The following is a 20,849-nucleotide window of genomic DNA, read 5'->3' as shown; positions in this document are numbered from 1 at the left end:
ATCACGCAAGATTTTCGTTGCCGTTTCCGTCTTGTTGTCCCCCAGATTGTGTTTGTTTTTCTATCCGGGCGGTTTCGCGGAGTTTGACAGTTGCGTTCGTGAAGTTGAACGGAGTGCGTCGCGGTCATCACGCAAGATTTTCGTTGCCGTTTCCGTCTTTGTTGTCCCCCCGATTGTGTTTGTTTTTCTATCCGGGCGGTTTCGCGGAGTTTGACAGTTGCGTTCGTGAAGTTGAACGGTGCAGGTCGCGGTCATCACGCAAGATTTTCGTTGCTGTTTCCGTCTTTGTTGTCCCCCCGATTGCGTTTGTTTTTCTATCCGGGCGGTTTCACGGAGTTTGACAGTTGCGTTCGTGAAGTTGAACGGTGTGCGTCACGGTCATCACGCAAGATTTTCGTTGCCGTTTCCGTCTTTGTTGTCCCCCCGATTGTGTTTGTTTTTCTATCCGGGCGGTTTCGCGGAGTTTGACAGTTGCGTTCGTGAAGTTGAACGGTGCGGGTCGCGGTCATCACGCAAGATTTTCATTGCCGTTTCCGTCTTTGTTGTCCCCCCGATTGCGTTTGTTTTTCTATCCGAGCGGTTTCGCGGAGTTTGACAGTTGCGTTCGTGAAGTTGAACGGTGTGCGTCGCGGTCATCACGCAAGATTTTCGTTGCCGTTTCCGTCTTGTTGTCCCCCAGATTGTGTTTGTTCTTCTATCCGGGCGATTTCGCGGAGTTTGACAGTTGCGTTCGTGAAGTTGAACGGAGTGCGTCGCGGTCATCACGCAAGATTTTCGTTGCCGTTTCCGTCTTTGTTGTCCCCCCGATTGCGTTTGTTTTTTTATCCGGGCGGTTTCGCGGAGTTTGACAGTTGCGTTCGTGAAGTTGAACGGTGTGCGTCGCGGTCATCACGCAAGATTTTCGTTGCCGTTTCCGTCTTGTTGTCCCCCCGATTGTGTTTGTTTTCCTATCCGGGCGGTTTCGCGTTTTTGCTTTTTCGAATATTATTTGGTTTTATCTTTCCACAGCCGGCTGTCTAAGATTGAATCATTTATTCTAAATTAACACCAAATAACCGGGAATAGTCTCATCCGCATCATCCGACTGTTTGCCTTGAGAATTCATAATCCATCACACTATTAAACAAAATTTATTGATTTTTGGGCCGCATCATCATCCTCTATGATGAATCCTGGCCATTACCTTTACCCACTAACAAAATCCCAAGTAGAAGTAGTTTTCCGGCACACGTGGGGGTGTGGATATCGTATAGAGCCCACCCTTGGTAGCAACCTGTGCTAACTAACATTCCCGTCCCAATCCCCCGAGATCTACAAACTGACATGGCGGGCGCCGTTGGTGGCCAACGACTGTTACCTATTTGCTCCGGATCTAGTTTTGATGATCTTGATGTTTTATCTTTTCAGCGCATTCATACATGCTGTTGATAAGGGAAACACCATTAGATCGTTGAAGCGTATGACCGGTTGTATTGATAGGATATTACGGTCCTGTTCAGCAACGGAGAAGGACAACCATGGGTGGTCTCTCATGCTCATGCTCATGCTCAAATAAACAGAAATGTTCACAAAAAGTTGCTCTACTCGTTGGTATACTTGGTTTTACTGAATTTCAAGGAACACTCCAGATTATCCAGCATCATTCAAACAAGACCGCTTATTAGGCTTAAAATGGGTTTATTTCCCCTATTACGCATTTCCCTTGTTATTTACCCATGCTCTCCTGCTGTGCTCTTTTGTGACGGTGTGGCAGCTGCGCGCTCACGGCCTTGTTTACGTTTGGAGGTGTCGTGTTTTGCGGGTCAAAAGTGCCGATAGTGGCCGTCGTGGTTCTTTCGGTGGACTTTCCGCCCCAACATTCCGAGGAATGGAGGCGAACGAGCGCAAAAGGAAGAAAGAGGACGATAGCGAAATGGAGCAGAATCTACTCAACAACAACAAGTTCAGCCCTCTAGCGGAATACAAAAAACAATGCCGGCCCAGCAGGAGGAGGGGACGTCCCGGCGGTTCCAGCACCCGGCCAGTCGGCAAGTAAACAAAAGCAACCACCTTTGGTGGTTAAGAACACCACGGATTTTTACAAGCTCGTGGCGATAGTGGAAACTTGTAAATTTGGTTTCGAACCGGTTTACAAACTAAACCGATTTGGAACCAAGGTGACCTGCTTCTCTGTCAATGATTTTGACTAGTTGCAAGAGCTCCTCAAGAAGAAGAAAGTGGAATTCTACGCCCACGGCCGAAGAAGCGAACGATTACACCGGGTCGTTCTTCGTGGTTTACCTGATGAACTGAAACCGGATGAGGTCAAGTACCTACTGAAGAGGGATCTCAAGCTGGACGCGCTGGAGGTGCATGTCATCAAGCGGAAGGAAAAGTCCACCGTGGACGAAACTTCGTACATTGTGGTCTTCCCCAAGGGATACACCAATCTGAAGAAGCTCTCTGCAATGAAGGTTGTGGCAAGCAATATCATCCGGTGGAAACAAGCGGCCGAACGTGACCCAGTGCAGGAACTGCTTGCATCTGGGCCATGGAACCAGGAACTGTCGCCTCAAGGGCAGGTGCAACATCTGTGTGGGTCCCCACACGAAGGACGACTGCCGTATGCAAGAAGCCGATCCGAACAGGTGTGCCAACTGCAACGGAACGCACGAAGCCATGGACCGAAGCTGCCCCAAGCGTGCGGATTTCATCCGGATGCGGCAGCAGTCATCGAATCCGAAACCGCCGGTACGGAAGGCGGAAAAGCAGAGTCCAACAGTTCCGGCGTTCACGCCGGCGGAGTTCCCTCCGCTGCCGTGCGCAGTCCCGGACGTAAAACCAAAGGATCGCCCTCGACCCGCAGGCAGCAGTCAACAAAATACCGGCGCCGGCGCCGGTGCCACCCCCACGGCGGAAGGAGACTGAGCTGTGGCACATTTTCAACGAGTACAGCGCCAGGTTCCACCCTGCAAGACCCGCGTGGACCAACTAAGACTCGTCTGTTACATGCTCGGCAAATACGGAGGAAAATGATTTTTTTATGTATTCTAAATTATTTTGAACCGTTCCTCGGTCCTAAACTGGTCACACCTAAACGGACCTAATACAAATAAGTAAAGAATAAAAAAAATGTTTGAAGTGGAGATTTTGAAACAACTGGGTAGTTTTCGAGAACTTCCATCAAAAATATAAGAAAAATGTTTGGCCATTTTTGGCCAAAAACGTACCTCAACTTTAGACAGCTGCCATTTAGATGTCCCCTACACAACCCTTTTAACAGAATTCAGTTTCATTGAGAAGAACCTGAGAAATTGTAAATCCCGTAAAAAATCACTTTGACCCAATCTCACCTCCACTGACGGAACTTAAAAATGCGTGCTGCTTGTGCAGCGACAAGAATTGAATGAGGGCGAGAAATGACACTTGTGCACCCAACCGGCGGTCGCATGATTGTGATACATGGCGGCATGAAAGTATATCAGAATCTGCATGAAATCTGTCCTCATGCATTTTTTGCGACATAGGGGTGTGACATTTTTGCCTGTTACCTACAATTATTGACATTACCGACGGCTGATTGATTGTGTTGCAGAAAAAAAATCTTAATAGAACGAGGATTGAACCATCGACTTCTAGGTTGCTGATCCGACACACTACCACCGCGTCACGGACGCTTGATGAATTGTGAGGGACAGAGCGCGAACATATTGTTCTCTCTGGAGTGTTGCTCGGGGACGCGCCAGCATTATACAGTGAATCAAATATTTGTCCGTACCCCCCCGTACGGAAAATGTTTGTAATATAAAAGTTCATAAAATACGACCAAAGTACCATGTTTTATACATCAATCGACGCGGCAGAATGTCCTCTTTAAGACATTGACACAGACACTGTCATTGGATTTGCAAAAAACTTTTTCTAAAAAAATACAAAAATATTTTACTGAAAATAGTCAAAAAAAGAGGTCAAATAATTGTCCGTACCCCTAATAAAAGTACAAAATCTGATCGATTTAAGTGAATTCATTTATGAAATGTTGTTTCTGTGTCAAATACTAGTACCTCTAGCCAGTTTGTGACAACTTTGAACTTCTGATAACTTTGTTAAGTAAGTTTATATTAAAAATTGGTTTAAATTTAGTTTTTTATGTAAAACTTATCAAAACATTAGTTTATAAACAACTATTTTTATAAAATTGCTATTTTATGTTGTAAGAGTCTCTATTGAACAAGTTTTAACAATATTTGTTCGAAATATACATTGTTTTCATCTTTTTTATTGACATTTTTCGACCAAAAATACTGTTTCGGAACAATACCGTTAAACAATCCGGATTGTCCCGGAACCGGTTTAACCCTCGGAGGAAATTTTGTGGTGGTCAGATAGAGGACAAAAAAACCCACCTCATGCTATTTGAAGCATCCTATTTCGTCCACTTCAGCCCGATTACGAGTCCCTAGATTGAAATTTGAAATTTTCACTTTCCGTGCTGAGAATTTCTGTACCGGCCTGGGTTAGAATGTTTTGCTTGAGGAATTTGAAAATTTCAAATTTCAGACTAGGGACTCGTAATCGGGCTGTAGTGGACGAAATTGGATGCTTCAAATTGCAAGAGGTGGGTTTTTTGTCCTCTATCTGACCACCACAAAATTTCCCTCCGAGGGGTTAAACCGGTTCCGGGACAATCCGGATTGTTTAACGGTATTGTTCCGAAACAGTATTTTTGGTCGAAAAATGTAAATAAAAAAGATGAAAACAATGTATATTTCGAACAAATATTGTTAAAACTTGTTAAATAGAGACTCTTACAACATAAAATAGCAATTTTATAAAAATAGTTGATTATAAACTAATGTTTTGATAAGTTTTACATAAAAAACTAAATTTAAACCAATTTTCAATATAAACTAACTTAACAAAGTTATCAGAAGTTCAAAGTTGTCACAAACTGGCTAGAGGTACTAGTATTTGACACAGAAACAACATTTCATAAATGAATTCACTTGAATCGATCAGATTTTGTACTTTTATTAGGTACGGACAATTATTTGACCTCTTTTTGACTATTTTCAGTAAAATATTTTTGTATTTTTTTAGAAAAAGTTTTTTGCAAATCCAATGACAGTGTCTTAAAGAGGATATTCTGCCGCGTCGATTGATGTATAAAACATGGTACTTTGGTCGTAATTTATGAACTTTTATATCACAAACATTTTCCGTATGGGGGGTACGGACAAATATTTGACTCACTGTATGTGTTGGTGAGAACTGCAGATCGCTGACATGTTTACGCGCGGGCAAAATTGAGCTATGAGCTTGCTGCAAAAAATGTTATAAAATGTAACATTTTCTGTAGCAAGTCCACTGTTGCAGATTTTGAGCTATATATTTCCTTTGGGTGTGCATGTTGGTATCGGTCGGCATCATTCACATGACAGGAGTGAAGTTGTCTGCGATGAGCTTCGAATTTAATGGGGATACTCAAATCCCCAACACCCAGGTATACGGTATCCATTAAAAACATGCAATTTTTGTTAGGTTCGAAGTGATCATGCTATCCCATGCTCGAAAAAGGGGTAATTTTCATACAAATTCTTTCTTTTCTCGAGCTCGGGAGTAAATATGTTTTATTTTTCATTTATTTCAGATAATCTACATAACCCACTATCATGGATAAATGCAACCTTGCATTAAATCACAATGGAATTAACATTTAGTCTTAATTTGACATTATTCTTACTGAGTATTATACTACTGGTTGCTTGCAAGCAACGGGCCACGTCTTACAAATTTATGAAAGTGCGATTGAAAATCTTACTTGGGTTGTTACTTATCTTGTTACCAACTGCTTCGTGCAACAGACCACCCCGTTTCTTGATAGATGGTCCTCCAGAGATAGTATTGCGGCTCAAAGAGGGATCGGATACGCCCGTAGATTCACTCATATACCGCGTCAAAGGATATGATCCCGACGGAGACCCGCTCACGTTTGGGGTTCGGCCTTCTGTAGATAGTGGTTTGATAAGGTTAGAGCAAAAAAGTAAAATTGAAGCAAACATTTATTTGAGCAAGGAGCTTGACCGAGAGGTTAAAGACGAATATAAATTTGTTCTTACACTGAGCGACGGCCGACTAGGAGATTACACAATAACACAAAGCTTACTTTTGCTGGTCGAAGACGTAAATGATAATGAACCAATATTCAAGCCATTTACTTCAGCTGTTGAAGTCTCTGAAAATAGTGCTCCAGGAGTTATCGTCACGGTGGAGGCGACAGATCGCGACGAGGGAGCATATGGGCAAGTTGTATATTTTTTAGAAGAGCTGGAAGGAGATAACGAGGTGTTCACAATATCTACAACATATGGTAAAGGTATTATAAGATTGGTAGGGTCTTTGGATTATGAAAGGAAAAGTTTATATCAGCTGAGAATTCTCGCCAAGGACAGGGCTATTCAGGTAATGTGCTACTAATCATTGAACCAAAAAACATATTAAAATCTTCTTAAATATCACAGGAAGAGTCAACACTGGCACAGCAGCACTGCTTGTTAAGGTGAAAGATGTTGAAGACCAGCTACCGGAATTTATACTTGTCTCCTCCGTAACTCGCATTGCTGAAGATGCTCCTGTGGGAACAGAAGTGACTGCAGGTACATTTTGCATGTCAGAATAAATTTTATTTTGATGTATCCTTTTTTAATCGTTTCATTAAACAGTCAAAGCTATCGATGGAGACAGAGGTGTTAATAATCGCATCCAGTACTCGATTGTTGAAAACGATGGATCTCCATTCAGTATTGATCGGCAGACCGGAGCCATAGTGACTACTGCAAAGCTAGATCGTGAAGACACCCGAAATCGCATGAGAGCGGCATATATTTTAGAAATCGTAGCCACTGAAGTTTCTGACGTAGAGGTTTGTATCCTTTACTAGCACTTGTGTTAATTTTAACTTATTTTTTCTAACTTTTAGCCTGCTCCATCAGTTAAAACCGAGTTGACTATATTGATAACTGATGTAAATGATGAGTCTCCCACATTCAAAAGCCACAAGTACGAATTGGAAATCAACGAAAATGCTCAACAAAATACGCCAGTTACATTTTTATCGTTTGGACTTAATTTTGTGTTTGACTATGATCAAGGAAAAAACGGTACATTTGATTTGTATCTAGAGCCTGGTGGTGGCGCGTTCGAAATTTCTCCAAGCAGGGCGGTGAATGAGGCAACGTTTATTCTACGAGTAGCGAATCCTAGTCTGTTGGATTATGAAAAAAATAAAACGATGAATTTTAAAATCCACGCACGAGAGATAACCGACGAGGGAAGGCATAATGTGGCAGATATTGTAGTTTATATTCGTGATCAAAACGACAATTTTCCAGAGTATGAAAAGGCCCAGTACGAATGTTATCTTCCCGAAAATAGTGTCATTGGTGTTATACTAACACAGGTGCAAGCTGTTGACATAGATTCGGGAAGATTTGGAACAGAAGGGATAAGATACACTCATATATCTGGAAGCATGGCAGATTTGCTGTCTTTACATCCGGTCACTGGGGCTATAACATTAAAAATTCAGGGTGACGAAGCACTAGATCGAGAGCTTATCCAGAAGCATTATCTCACCGTAGAAGCAAGAGATGATTTTGGAAAGGGAAATCTGAAAACCGTTCAAGTTATCGTGTTCATTTTGGATTCTAATGATAACTTTCCAGTATTTCTGCAAAATTCATATGAAGCCAGATTAATGGAAAATAAAATGTCGTTTGAAACACCTCTCATCATTCATGCTAAAGATGCTGACCAAAATGGTACCAGGAATAGCGAAGTAAGATATGAGATCATAGAAGGACAGTTCAAAGAAAATTTCACCATAGACTATGTAAATGGAGAACTAAAGCCTAAGACTTATGTAGATTTTGAACTACTTAATAGTGGAATATTCAACATTCGTCCAATTCATCTTACTGTTCAAGCTTCAGATCTTGGGACTCCTTCACTGAGCTCGAAAGTGTCAGTTATCGTTTATGTCCAGGATGTAAACGATCATCCTCCTCAGTTTACGAATTTATTCTACAGTCGATCGATTCCTGAAGATCTACCAGGCGGCAGCTCTGTCCTGTCACTGAATGCTATCGACATGGATGGATCATCTCCGAATAATTTTATAGTTTACCGTATTCAAAGTGGAGCTAGCGACAAGTTTGTCATCAGCCCTGACAAAGGGATAATTTCGATAGCTACCGGGGCAACACTTGACCCAGATTTGACTGAGTCTAAAATTACAGAGTATGCACTAACAGTGGTTGCCCTGGATGGTGGAATTGGCGAACAACAACTTCGGAGTTATTGCAAAGTTAACATAGCAATCATCGACAAAAACAACAAAGTGCCATACTTTCTAGAGCCAGGAACCATATCCATCAGGGAAAATTCACCAGTTGGCACTTATGCGTACCGTTTAATTGCTTACGACTTGGATAGAAACCCCATGTTACGCTTCTATATGGACGGTAACAATTCAGAAGCTAGGTCTGAGGATGGATTACTGGTTAAGCTTAGCGAATATGACTACCTTGCAGCGTTCTCATTAAATTCAACAGATGGTCTTATCCGGGTGAGTATTAGACATATAGACACATTCTGCCGTGGAGCAATTCTGTGTGTGTGTGTGTGTGTGTGTGTGTGTGTGTGTGTGTGTGTGTGTGTGTGTGTGTGTGTGTGTGTGTGTGTGTGTGTGTGTGTGTGTGTGTGTGTGTGTGTGTGTGTGTGTGTGTGTGTGTGTGTGTGTGTGTGTGTGTGTGTGTGTGTGTGTGTGTGTGTGTGTGTGTGTGTGTGTGTGTGTGTGTGTGTGTGTGTGTGTGTGTGTGTGTGTGTGTGTGTGTGTGTGTGTGTGTGTGTGTGTGTAACCAATAAAACGGAACCACGCGGTCGCTTTTTACCAGGGGGTAGCGAAGTAGCCGCCATCTTGGAAGTTCAGATAACAAACACTAAGAATCAGTATTATACACAGGGCCCCGGCGATGGCCTGAAAAAAGCTACCGAACAACTTTGGCAATATGGCGGCGTTTGTTTATAAACATTGCGCAGAGTAAACATGATTTCAAAAGTAATAAGTGTTTTAGTTGCTGCTCCTAAATGTAAAATGCTTAGAATTTATGTGGAAACTTCGCCGAATCACAAGATACTGCCGGTGTTTGCGACCACAGCAATGGATTATGTCAGCTACGCGGATGGCAAGTCTTCTACTAGCAAGTATGTTCTTTTGGTTGATTTTTTAATATATTATGAGTGAAAATAAATCTTTGTAGCGCTTGTTTGCAGCAAAAAGTACCTGCTGGACGCGACAGATCTCCCCTGCGGAAGCTGGAGAATGTGCCAAAAAGCGAACGAGCCTGTGCAGTGCTGCGTACACCGGACAAGGAAAGGTTTCGCTGGAGGAGTTGGAGCACGTTCCGGGCATGTTGCCGCTGCGGAAGCTGGAGAATGTGCCAAGTGTTGCGTCCATCGGCCGGGCAATGTTCCGCTTGAAGAGCAGGAGAAGATGCCAAACAGCGAACGAGAAAGGTCAAGAACGCCATTGCACAGTGCTGCGCCCTCCGATCGAGGCAACGTTCCGCTGAAAAAAATGGTTCATGTTCCGGTCATGTTTCCGCTGCGAAAGCTAGAGAAGTTGCAACACTAAATTGTACCTATTTCAAGGAAATTGAGGATTCCAAGCAATAAAACTCTAAAAGATATTGATTTATCTACGTTATATCCAAACATCTGCTCCGAAATTTGTAATAAACAAGAAATCATTACAAGGCTACATAGTTTTGAAATGAATCCGAAAACTCCCGCTTCTGGAGATTTACGACTCCAGCACTAACGCCCATACAACGTTAATAAAAATTAACCCTACTATAACTCCGACTGCAGATAATTTATCGATTTTGACTCCAGCTCAACTCCAGCTTCTCAGAATTCGTCGATTTCAACTCCAACGCACCAAAAAGACCCGACTCCACCGGTTCCGACCACTTAGCCCGAGCATGGGTAAATAACAAGGGAAATGCGTAATAATACCTTTCTCTGGAATCAATACCAAATTTTGGTATTCCTGGACCCTTTAAAATTTGTCTTAAGGATTATGCAAGAGCAAAATGTGCTATCATACCAATTAAAGGTATTGTTTTGATATTGCAAAATTGCAGAATTTGTCAATGGTCGAACACCACATATTGGTATTCGTTTGGTATTACAGTGTTTTATCAAATTTCTCTGAAACTATGGGAAAATTTTGACCAATTTTGACAAAATAATTAACTTTGCGCTTAAATGATGTCTCAAAGCGAATGCTTTCATTGAAAACCGGAAATTTCAAACTTGATTTCAAACATTTTGATATACCCCTGAAGAAATGACTTGAAATTGTGGAAAATTTTCTAAGTCAGGATGCCACATTTTGGTATTATTTTGGTATTGAAAGGTTTCATTAAATTCCTCTAAAACTATGGGAATTTTTTAATAAATTGTGATGAGATAAAAAAATGTTAAAGCTGATTTTCAATTTTTTTTATATACCCACTAAGATTTTTTTTAAAACGTTTAAATTTCTCTAAGTTGGGATCAAATACTTTGAAAAAACGAGTTAATCGACAGATTATAGAATTTTGATGAATTTCAATCCAGTTTCATTTTAATAACACTTATTTTTCAATCTTGTTATTTTTCAGAATCTTCAAGAACTTCAAGCACAGGCCGTTCATCAATGACAAATGCATTCAATGTGGTGAAGAATATCACTAAGAACAACATGGAATCATCCGGTGAGTAGATTTGGCTGTTGCATATGGATCATTTCCGTTTTTTCACTAACTGCAACTGTTGCACTAATAATGGTATGAAAATACCAAATTTTGGTATTTCTTGTGAAATATCAGCGACCAAAATGTGCTCTCGGTTGCCCAGTAATAGATGGTAAAATACCATGAAATCATACCAAAATCATGTGTTTGGAAGACCACAGGAATACCAAAATCTGATTTTCCAAGGGCGCGGGAATACCTAAAAATTAAACCATGACAATACCAAGTTTTGGTATTCAAGCAATGTTCAAAAATCCAGAAGACCTCAACTTGTTATTGAAATGGTTTTATTTTGAGGTATTATTTTACCCTTGGAATAACATGGTTTGGTATTGTTGTGCCCTTCCACATACACTCAACCCCCGGTGGTTGGTCACTTTTCGTTTGACACTTTTTTAGTTTGTACCCCGTTGGTTGGTCAAAGTCAAACTAAAAAGTGACGAACTGTCACTTTTTACACGGCGCTCACGCACACTATCAAAACAATCGTTTGATAGTGTGTGTGATCTCCGTGTAAATTGGGTGTCAAACTAAAACGTGACCCCGTTCGTTTGACAACAGTTGGTGTCAAACCATCGGGGTTTGAGTGTACTAGACTTTGGTATGATTTTATGGTATTTTACCATCTATTACTGGGCATATGCTTATGCTTATGCTTTTACCATCTATTACTGGGCAACCAAGGGCACATTTTGGTCCCTGTTATTTGCCCAAGTAATACCAAAATTTGGTATTCCCGTGTTTTATACCCCTGCTCGGGAGCACTGATATATTTATTTAATTTTAGGCAATAAAATCAAATGTGTATTGATTTGCCCACGTTTGTTTCGAAGTTTTCCAAAAAGTGTATGAAATGATGAATGTCTCCCAAATTTAGACAACACAAAATTTAATTATTGAATTTATAATGGTATAACGCTATCAAACTATAATAACAATTTATTATAATGTTAAATTCGGGAAAGAACACTTTTTAAAAGTAATTTTCATAAAAAGGCACACATCAACAAATTAGCAAATTACCCTGAAACAGTATTTATGATGTGCGATATTAGGGTAATTCATCCGTTCCAGACTGTCAAAATTCCAAAACGTCAACGCGTCCTCCGCCATTCTTCGGTACGCAGCTTTTGTTCCTTTATGACGTTTCGAGGCGAGGCCCTGATTATACATATTACTTTGGTAACACGAAGTGTGTAATCCTGGTTAAACTCAAAAGTATCATGCAAATGTGTAACCAAATTGAAAAATGTGTAATGCCGATTCTTAGTGTACGGGTGCACTGTTTGATCTACCCAAAGAAAAAAAGCAAAAAAAGGTAAACAGAAAAATCACTTTTTTCGATATGAATTTTCAGCCAATATTGGGATGGAATCTCCAAGTATATGATAGAATTTACCATCAGCAACACAATTCACGTGTTTTTTTTCAGATATTTACCGTTTGAATTCCCGAGCAGGGGTAAATAACACGGGAATACCAAATTTTGGTATTACTTGAGCAAATAACAGCGACCAAAATGTGCCCTTGGTTGCCCAGTAATAGATGGTAAAATACCATGAAATCATACCAAAGTCTTGTATGTGGAAGGGCACAACAATACCAAACCATGTTATTCCAAGGGTAAAATAATACCTCAAAATAAAACCATTTCAATACCAAGTTGAGGTCTTCTGAATGTTTGAACATTGCTTGAATACCAAAACTTGGTATTGCCATGGTTTAATTTTTAGGTATTCCCGCCCTTGGAAAATCATATTTTGGTATTCCTGTGGTCTTCCACATACATGATTTTGGTATGATTTGATGGTATTTTACCATCTATTACTGGGCAACCAAGATCACATTTTGGTCGCTGATATTTGCACAAGTAATACCAAAATTTGGTATTTTCATACCATTTTTAGTGCAGCAGTTGCAGTTAGTGAAAAAACGGAAATGATCCATATCCAACAGCCAAATCTACTCACCTGATGATTCCATGTTGTTCTTAGTGATATTCTTCACCACACCGAATGCATTTGTCATTGATGAACGGCCTATGCATGAAGTTCTTGAAGATTCTGAAAAATAACAAGATTGAAAAATAAGTGTTATTAAAATAAAACTGGATTGAAATTAACTAAAATTCAATAATCTTTCGATTGACTCGTTTTTCAAAGTATTTGGTTTTTTTTTTCAAGTCATTTTAGCGCAAAATTCATTATCGTGTCCAAATTGGTAAAAAAATCCCATAGTTTCAGAGAAAATTGATAAAACACTGTAATACCAAAAGAATACCAAAATGTGCCATCCTGACTTAGAAAATTTTCCACAATTTCAAGTCATTTCTGTAGGGGTATATCAAAATGTTTAAAATCAAGTTTGAAATTTCCGGTTTTCAATGAAAGCATTCGCTTTGAGACATCATTTTAGTGCAGAATTAATTATTTTGTCAAAATTGGTCAAAATTTTCCCATAGTTTCAGAGGAATTTGATAAAACACTTTAATACCAAAATAATACCAAAATGTGCCATCCTGACTTAGAAAATTTTCAACAATTTCAAGTCATTTCTTTTAAAATCAAGTTTGAAATTGCCGGTTTTCAATTAAAGCATTCGCTTTGAGACATTATTTTAGCGTAATACCAAAAGAATACCAATATGTGGTGTTCGACCATTGACAAATTCTGCAATTTTGCAATATCAAAACAATACCTTAAATTGGTATGATACCAGATTTTGCTCTTGCATAATCCTCAAGACAAATTTTAAAGGGTCCAGGAATACAAAAATTTGGTATTGATACCAGAGAAAGGTATTATTACGCATTTCCCTTGTTATTTACCCATGCTCGGGTTGCAAGAAATTTTAAATCAAAACCCCAAACAATGATTTGTTATGGGCTACCATTTGGCAGTTAGTGCTTTTTTTTTAATTTATATTTATTTTGATTTTCTCTTCCATGTACATTCATTCAGTTAAAATATTATTGAGTGTCCAATCACAATCGATGACTTTCCACCTCAATTTTAAATACTAGCAACTTTCATTTATTCATGAAATATTGTAGCTTTCGCTATTCAGTGATTTCAAATGTAGGAGGTCCTACATGTACAAAAGGGAAAAGGGATACCTTAAAACTAACTTATAAACTATATAAAGAGCGGATCAATGCAGCTGAAGACTGCAATGATTTTTGTCGAAATGCTTCAATTATCTTATTGGACATAACATCCAAAGTGTCAACTTCGGCTAATTGATGAAGTTCACTGGTGCTGAACCAGGGAGGAAGTTTCAGAATCATTTTCAGAATTTTGTTCTGAATCCTCTGAAGTTTTATCTTCCAGGTTAAGCAACAGCTTGTCCAGATCGGCACAGCATAAAGCATGGCAGGTCTGAAAATTTGTTTATAAATTAACAGTTTATTCTTGCGACAATGTCTAGAATTCCTGTTTATAAGTGGATACAAACATTTAATATATTTGTTACATTTAACCTGGATACTTTCAATGTGATCCTTGTAAGTAAGGTTTTTGTCAAAAGCAAGTCCAAGATATTTCACTTGATCCTCCCACTTTAAATTTATCTCATTCATCTTTATAATGTGATGACTTTTTGGTTTAAGAAAATCAGCCCTTGGTTTGTGAGGGAAAATAATAAGTTGAGTTTTTGCAGCATTTGGAGTAATTTTCCATTCTTTCAAATAAGAATTGAAAATATCCAAGCATTTTTGTAATCTTCTTGTGATGACACGAAGGCTTCTACCTTTGGCGGAGATGCTTGTATCATCAGCAAAAAGTGATTTCTGACATCCTGGGGGCAAATCAGGCAAGTCAGAAGTAAAAATATTGTATAAAATTGGACCCAAAATGCTTCCTTGAGGGACGCCAGCACGTACAGGTAGTTGATCAGATTTGCTATTCTGATAACATACCTGCAGAGTACGATCCGTCAAATAATTTTGGATAATTTTAACGATATAAATCAGAAAATTAAACCTTTTCAATTTTGCAATCAAACCTTTATGCCAAACACTGTCAAATGCTTTTTCTATGTCTAGAAGAGCAGCGCCAGTAGAATAGCCCTCAGATTTGTTGCTCCGAATCAAATTTAAAAACTCTCAACAACTGATGAGTAGTTGAATGCCCAAGGCGAAATCCAAACTGCTCATCAGCGAAATTTGAATTTTCATTAATGTGCGTCATCATTCTATTAAGAATTATTCTTTCGAATAATTTACTAATAGATGAAAGCAAACTAATGGGCCGATAGCTTGAGGCTTCAGCAGGATTTTTATCCGGTTTCAAAATCGGAACTACTTTAGCATTTTTCCAACTACTGGGAAAATATGCCAAATCAAAACATTTGTTGCAAATTTTGACCAAGCTACTTAAAGTTGCTTCAGGTAATTTTTGAATTAAAATGTAAAAAATGCCATCCTCACCAGGGGCTTTCATATTTTTAAATTTTTTGATAATAGATTTTATTTCATTCAGACCCGTATTAAAAACATCATCTGATGAAAACTGTTGTTCAACAATATTCTGAAATTCTATTGAAATTTGATTTTCAATAGGACTCAGAACATTTAAGTTGAAATTATGAGCACTCTCAAACTGCTGAGCAAGTTTTTGAGCTTTCTCCCCATTAGTTAATAGAATATTATCACCATCTTTTAAAGAAGGGATTGGTTTTTGAGGTTTCTTAAGTAAAAGAGGTTCGGATGGCTTACAGGAGGATAATTAAAAAACGTGTGTTACGTTTAGAGCGGTTGTTAAAAGACTAAGATTTATTGTAAACAAAGTAAACAGGAACATCTGCTGACAGTTCTGTTGGCGCAGTAGCGCGCAAAGGTAATGGGGCAGTGGTTGCCATCTCAACACCCCTGCTCAACCACAGCACCGTCCAAGCCCGATCTTCGTGCACAACTCCCTGAAGGAAGTCACCGGAAGGCCCTTGGTCATCATGTCGGCCTGCTGTGCCGAAGAACGCACGAACTTTAACTCCAACACTCCTCGTTGATCAAATCTCGCAAGAAATGAAACTTCGTGTCGATGTGCTTGAGCCTCCCGTGATCACGCGCATCCTCGGCAATCCGAATTGTTGATTGATTGTCCTCGTGCAGGGAAATCGGCCCGTCCGGCTTCAATCCCAAGTCGCGGAGCACCCGCACCATCCAGAGAGTATGGCACGCGGCGGTACACAGCGCTGCAAGTTCAGCTTCCGTCGAGGACAACGAAACGGTTGGTTGTTTCCGGGTAATCCAGTTCACCGTGCAACCGTACAGTTTGAAGATGCACCCTGTCACCGATCGTCGATCGACCAGGTCGTTCGCCCAGTCAGCATCACAGAAGACTTCCAGCAACGGTGCCTCCTTCTCGATCCGATAGACAAGCCCGACATCCAGCGTTCCTTTGACATACCTGAGCACCCGTTTAAGGTGGATCCAATGCTCATCATTCGGGCATGCCTGGAACTGGCTAAAGTAGTTTACTGCAGCAGACAGGTCCGGCCTCGTGGTGAGTGCCGCGTACATCAAACAGCCAATGAGTTCTCTGTACGGTTTGCTGGTACGCTGCGCTTCAACTCCCTTCTCCAGTCGCAAACGATTCTCCATCGGCGTCGACGTCGGTTTGCACTCCATCATGCCGAACCGTTGCAGCAAACTCTCGAAATACCGCCGCTGACTGATTCGCATGACCCTGGCTGCCGATCGATGGTCAATCCAAGAAACTGTCCCACCTCGCCGGCGTCCGTCATCTCGAATTCTCCGTTTAAGCACTTTTTCACGACCTTCACCAGCTTCAGCGACGACCCAACAACCAAAATGTCATCAACATACAGTACTACGATGATCTGCTCTCTTCCGGTTCCTCGAACGTACAGGCACTGGTCGTTAGGACTACGGACGAACTTCAGCTTCTGGATGAACTCGTCGAAACGCTCGTTCCACGCCCTCGACGCTTGTTTGAGCCCGTACAGCGAACGATGCAGTCGGCAAACGAGGTCCTTCCCCTGCTGAAACCCGTCAGGCTGCGTCATATAAATTTCTTCGTGCAGGATCCCGTTCAAAAACGCCGTCTTTACGTCCATCTGGTGAACGTGCATCTCTTGCCGATGTGCCAGCGCCAACACCAGTCGCAGCGTGTCCAGCTTCGCCACCGGGGAGTACGTTTCCGTGTAGTCGAATCCCACCTTCTGGCTAAAGCCTCTAGCCACCAGTCTCGCCTTGTATTTGTCGGCCACAACTCCGTCACCGCGTTTCACACGAAACACCCACTTGCAGGTGACCGGCGTGCGACCAGCGGGGAGCTTCGTCAAGGTCCAAGTTTTATTGCGCCCCAACGAATCGATCTCCTCGTCAATGGCAGATTTCCATCTGCACCAGTCGTCCCGTTTCATCAGCTCAGCAATCGTTTGTGGAATGTTGTCAAGGAAACTTGTAGCACACAAGGCGAAACCAGCGTAATCCATATCGTAATCACGATGCCAGGATGGAGCTGTACGATCCCTCGGCGGTCTACCTGGATCAGCGTCGGCACCGACTTCAGGATCTTCTCCGACAGGCCCTTCTTTTGCGGCGGGAACTCCTCCCGCGTCCAGTTCTTCTTGATCGCCGTCAGTTTCTTCGTCGTCGTCGAAACTGCCGAACTCTTCATCGGACGTCACTTCTTCTTCTCCCTCGCGCTCGGCCGGCGCGACAGGGGCGAAAGGTTCTTCAGCTTCGTCAGGAATCGGGCACACCACGAACTGCTCCACTTCATGCTGGTCGTTCTTCTTCACGGTCGTTTTGGTTTCGACAAAATCCACATCTCGAGCAGTGACAATTCGTTTGTTGACCGGATCCCAGACCAGATACCCATTCGCAGCGTAACCGACCAGGAAACCACGCCAAGACTTCGGGTCCAGCTTCTTTCGGAGTTCCTTCGGCACATGTACAAACGTTTCGCACCCAAAAACTCGCAGCTTCGAAACGTCCGGCTTTTTCTTCTCCCAAAGTTCGAACGGTGTTTGTTTGTAAACAACTGCGCTGGTAGGACTCCTGTTCAGCAAATATGCCGCCGTTCGCACCGCTTGCCCCCAGAAACGCTTGTCCAGTCCCGAATCCAGCAGCATTGTCCTGGCCTTTTCGACCAGTGTCCGGTTCATGCGCTCGCTCGTCCCGTTCTGTTCCGGTGTGTACGGAACGGTGAACTCGATCTGGATCCCTTTCGTACGGCAAAACTGCTTGAAACGCCGGCCGGTGTACTCGCCACCGTTGTCGCACCGCAAACGGGAAACCTTCGTCTGGAACTTCGCCGTGGCCAGCGCCTCGTACTGCTCGAAACAGCCCAGCACTTCGTCCTTCGATCGCATCAGGAACACGACGGTAAAATGACTCCAATCGTCTATGAAAGTCACAAAAAATCGATTACCGTCCAATCCATGCGGCGAAATAGGACCACACACGTCCGAGTGTATTAGTTCGAGAACTCGAGACGAATGTTTACCACCCCGCGTGGTGAAAGGTTTGCGTGTTTGTTTACCTTCGATGCACGACTGGCAGACAATCGTTTGGTCGACTCCTTTGTCGACTGTCAGTGTCAGCCCTGACACCATGTCGTTTCGCGCGAGATCTGTCAAACTTCTCTCGTTGAGGTGGCCAAATCGACGGTGCCACAACACAGAATCACTCTGAACGCGGCCACAAGACAACAGCGACTTCTCGCAATCGAAAGGACGAAAATCCAGCTCGTACAGCTTATCACGTCGAGCACCACACACAACAATTTCGTCGCCGCGGTAAATCAGCGCCTTACCATCGTCGAAAACAACCCGCATCCCGGCTTTCTCGATCCGTACCACGGAAAACAAGTTGTAGCGCAGTTGCGGAACAAAAAGAACATTTTTCACAGTGCACTCGACGGACCGGCCACCCACAACAGAAAACATCTTCACAGTGCCAGCGTGTTCGGCCACAATAAACTCCCCGTCCTTGGCCACAGCAATCTCGATCGGTTTCGACAGTTTGTGCAGCTCGACGAACAACTCTTTCTCTCGCGCCAGATGGTCCGACGCCCCGGAGTCAAGGAACCACTTTACCCGCCGCTGCACTTTCTGCGGCTCGCCGCCGCTCACGCCCACAAAACAAACACTGTTTCGCTCACTCGTGCCAGCAACGTTTGCTTTTGCACCGTGTTGTTTTTGGTTGTACTGTTGTTTCCTCTTCTTTTTCTCCGTGCAGTCTACACTCTTGTGGCCTTCCTTTTTGCAGCTGAAGCAGCGGATCTTCTTCTGCATTTTCATTCCGGAGAAAGCAGCAGCCTCGTTCCCGGCGGTGAGCGAATCGACGCCCAAACCCTTCTGCTTCGTCTCCTCGTCTAGCAGCCGACATTTGACGAATTCCATCGACAGGTTCTCCTCCGCCATGGTCTCAATCGACGTCACCACGGTAGCAAACGCCGAACCGAGCGTCAGCAGGAGGTGACAAACCGCGTCAATGTCGTCCATTACGGCCCCGGTTCCACGGAACTCACGCACCAGCTTGTCGAAGCGCAAGAAGTGGTCCGTCAAACGGCCACCGTCGAATCGCATGCTCAGGATTTGCCGCTGGAGATGCATACGGCTCGCGACGCTCTTCCGTTCGAACACATTCTTGAGCGTCGTCCAGATTTCCTTCGGCGACTGCTTGTCCTGAACGTACTCGAGCTGGGAATCGTGAATGCGCTCGATCAACAAACGCTTGCACTTCCGCCTTCTCTTCAGCTGTTCCTTCCGCCTCTTCTCCTTGTCCGCCGAAACCGTCGTCGAATCTTCCGTCTTCGGAATCAGCTCAGGAAGCTCTCCAACCTCGTGTAGAATGCAGTCGTCCAGCTCGTACTCCTCCAGGAGTACCAGAACTCGATACTTCCACGCGGCAAAGTTCCTGCCGTCAAACAGCGCGACATGGTAGCGATCCTCGCGCACAACCGCGTCCTCCGACATCCCGACAAGTTTACTAAGAAACGACAACCCGGATTAGCAACGGGCTGGGCCCATAACCTAAAAGAGGTTCGGATGGCTTACAGGAGGATAATTAAAAAACGTGTGTTACGTTTAGAGCGGTTGTTAAAAGACTAAGATTTATTGTAAACAAAGTAAACAGGAACATCTGCTGACAGTTCTGTTGGCGCAGTAGCGCGCAAAGGTAATGGGGCAGTGGTTGCCATCTCAACATTAAGAACCTTTGAAAGTTTTCAAAAAGGTTTGGAATAAGGTTTAATTTGTTCGACATCTCTTGCGAACTTTCATTTCGCAGGAGAGTGAATCTGTGGTCAATAACCTTTTGCAAATCTTTTTGAATTCGCTTCAGTGTAGGATCACGAGAACGTTGATACTGTCTTCGGCGAACATTTTTCAGACGAATCAGAAGCTGAAGATCGTCATCAATAATAGGAGTATCAAATTTGACTTGGACTTTAGGAATAGCAATATTCCTAGCATCCAAAATTGCATTAGTTAAAGATTCCAAGGCTGAATCAATATCAGCTTTGGTTTCTAAAACAAAATCATGATTTAAATTATTCTCAATATGATGCTGATACCTGTCCCAATTAGCTTTGTGGTAATTAAACACAGAACTATTGGGTCTGATAACTGCTTCATTAGAAAGTGAAAAAGTTACTGGAAGGTGATCAGAATCAAAATCAGCATGAGTCACTAAAGGACCAACATACTGACTTTGATTTGTCAAAACCAAATCAATTGTTGATGGATTTCTAACAGAAGAAAAGCAAGTTGGCCCATTCGGGTATAAAACCGAATAAAGACCAGAAGTGCAATCTCTGAATAGAATTTTACCATTGGAATTTACTTTTGAATTATTCCAAGATTGGTGTTTGGCATTAAAATCACCGATGATCAAAAATCGAGATCTATGCCGAGTAAGTTTATTCAAATCCCCTTTGAAATAATTTTTATTTTCCCCAGTGCATTGGAATGGTAAATATGCAGCTGCAATCATAATTTTCCCAAAAGAAGTTTCAAGTTCAATGCCTAAACTTTCAATAA

General features: G+C 42.2%; 1 protein-coding gene across 4 annotated transcripts in view; it reads left to right on the top strand.

The window, feature by feature from the left end:
- The window catches only part of LOC6052736 (cadherin-23), a 244,791-nt gene that overhangs the window by 106,185 nt on the left and 117,757 nt on the right, over positions 1-20,849 (top strand). The window contains exons 2-7 of one of the 4 annotated variants that reach the window (XM_038248958.1): positions 5,630-6,441; positions 6,500-6,635; positions 6,702-6,901; positions 6,959-8,605; positions 9,002-9,243; positions 9,300-9,852. In XM_038248958.1, the coding sequence (XP_038104886.1) occupies positions 5,683-6,441; positions 6,500-6,635; positions 6,702-6,901; positions 6,959-8,605; positions 9,002-9,067 (2,808 nt within the window). In that variant the 5' untranslated portion in view covers positions 5,630-5,682 and the 3' untranslated portion in view covers positions 9,068-9,243; positions 9,300-9,852. The other 3 variants (XM_038248959.1, XM_038248957.1, XM_038248960.1) reach the window with 3 other exon arrangements.

The sequence above is a fragment of the Culex quinquefasciatus genome, chromosome 1 (genome assembly GCF_015732765.1).
Source record: "Culex quinquefasciatus strain JHB chromosome 1, VPISU_Cqui_1.0_pri_paternal, whole genome shotgun sequence".
Classification (NCBI taxonomy): Eukaryota; Metazoa; Arthropoda; class Insecta; order Diptera; family Culicidae; genus Culex; species Culex quinquefasciatus.
This window is presented reverse-complemented; position numbering and strand designations above follow the sequence as displayed.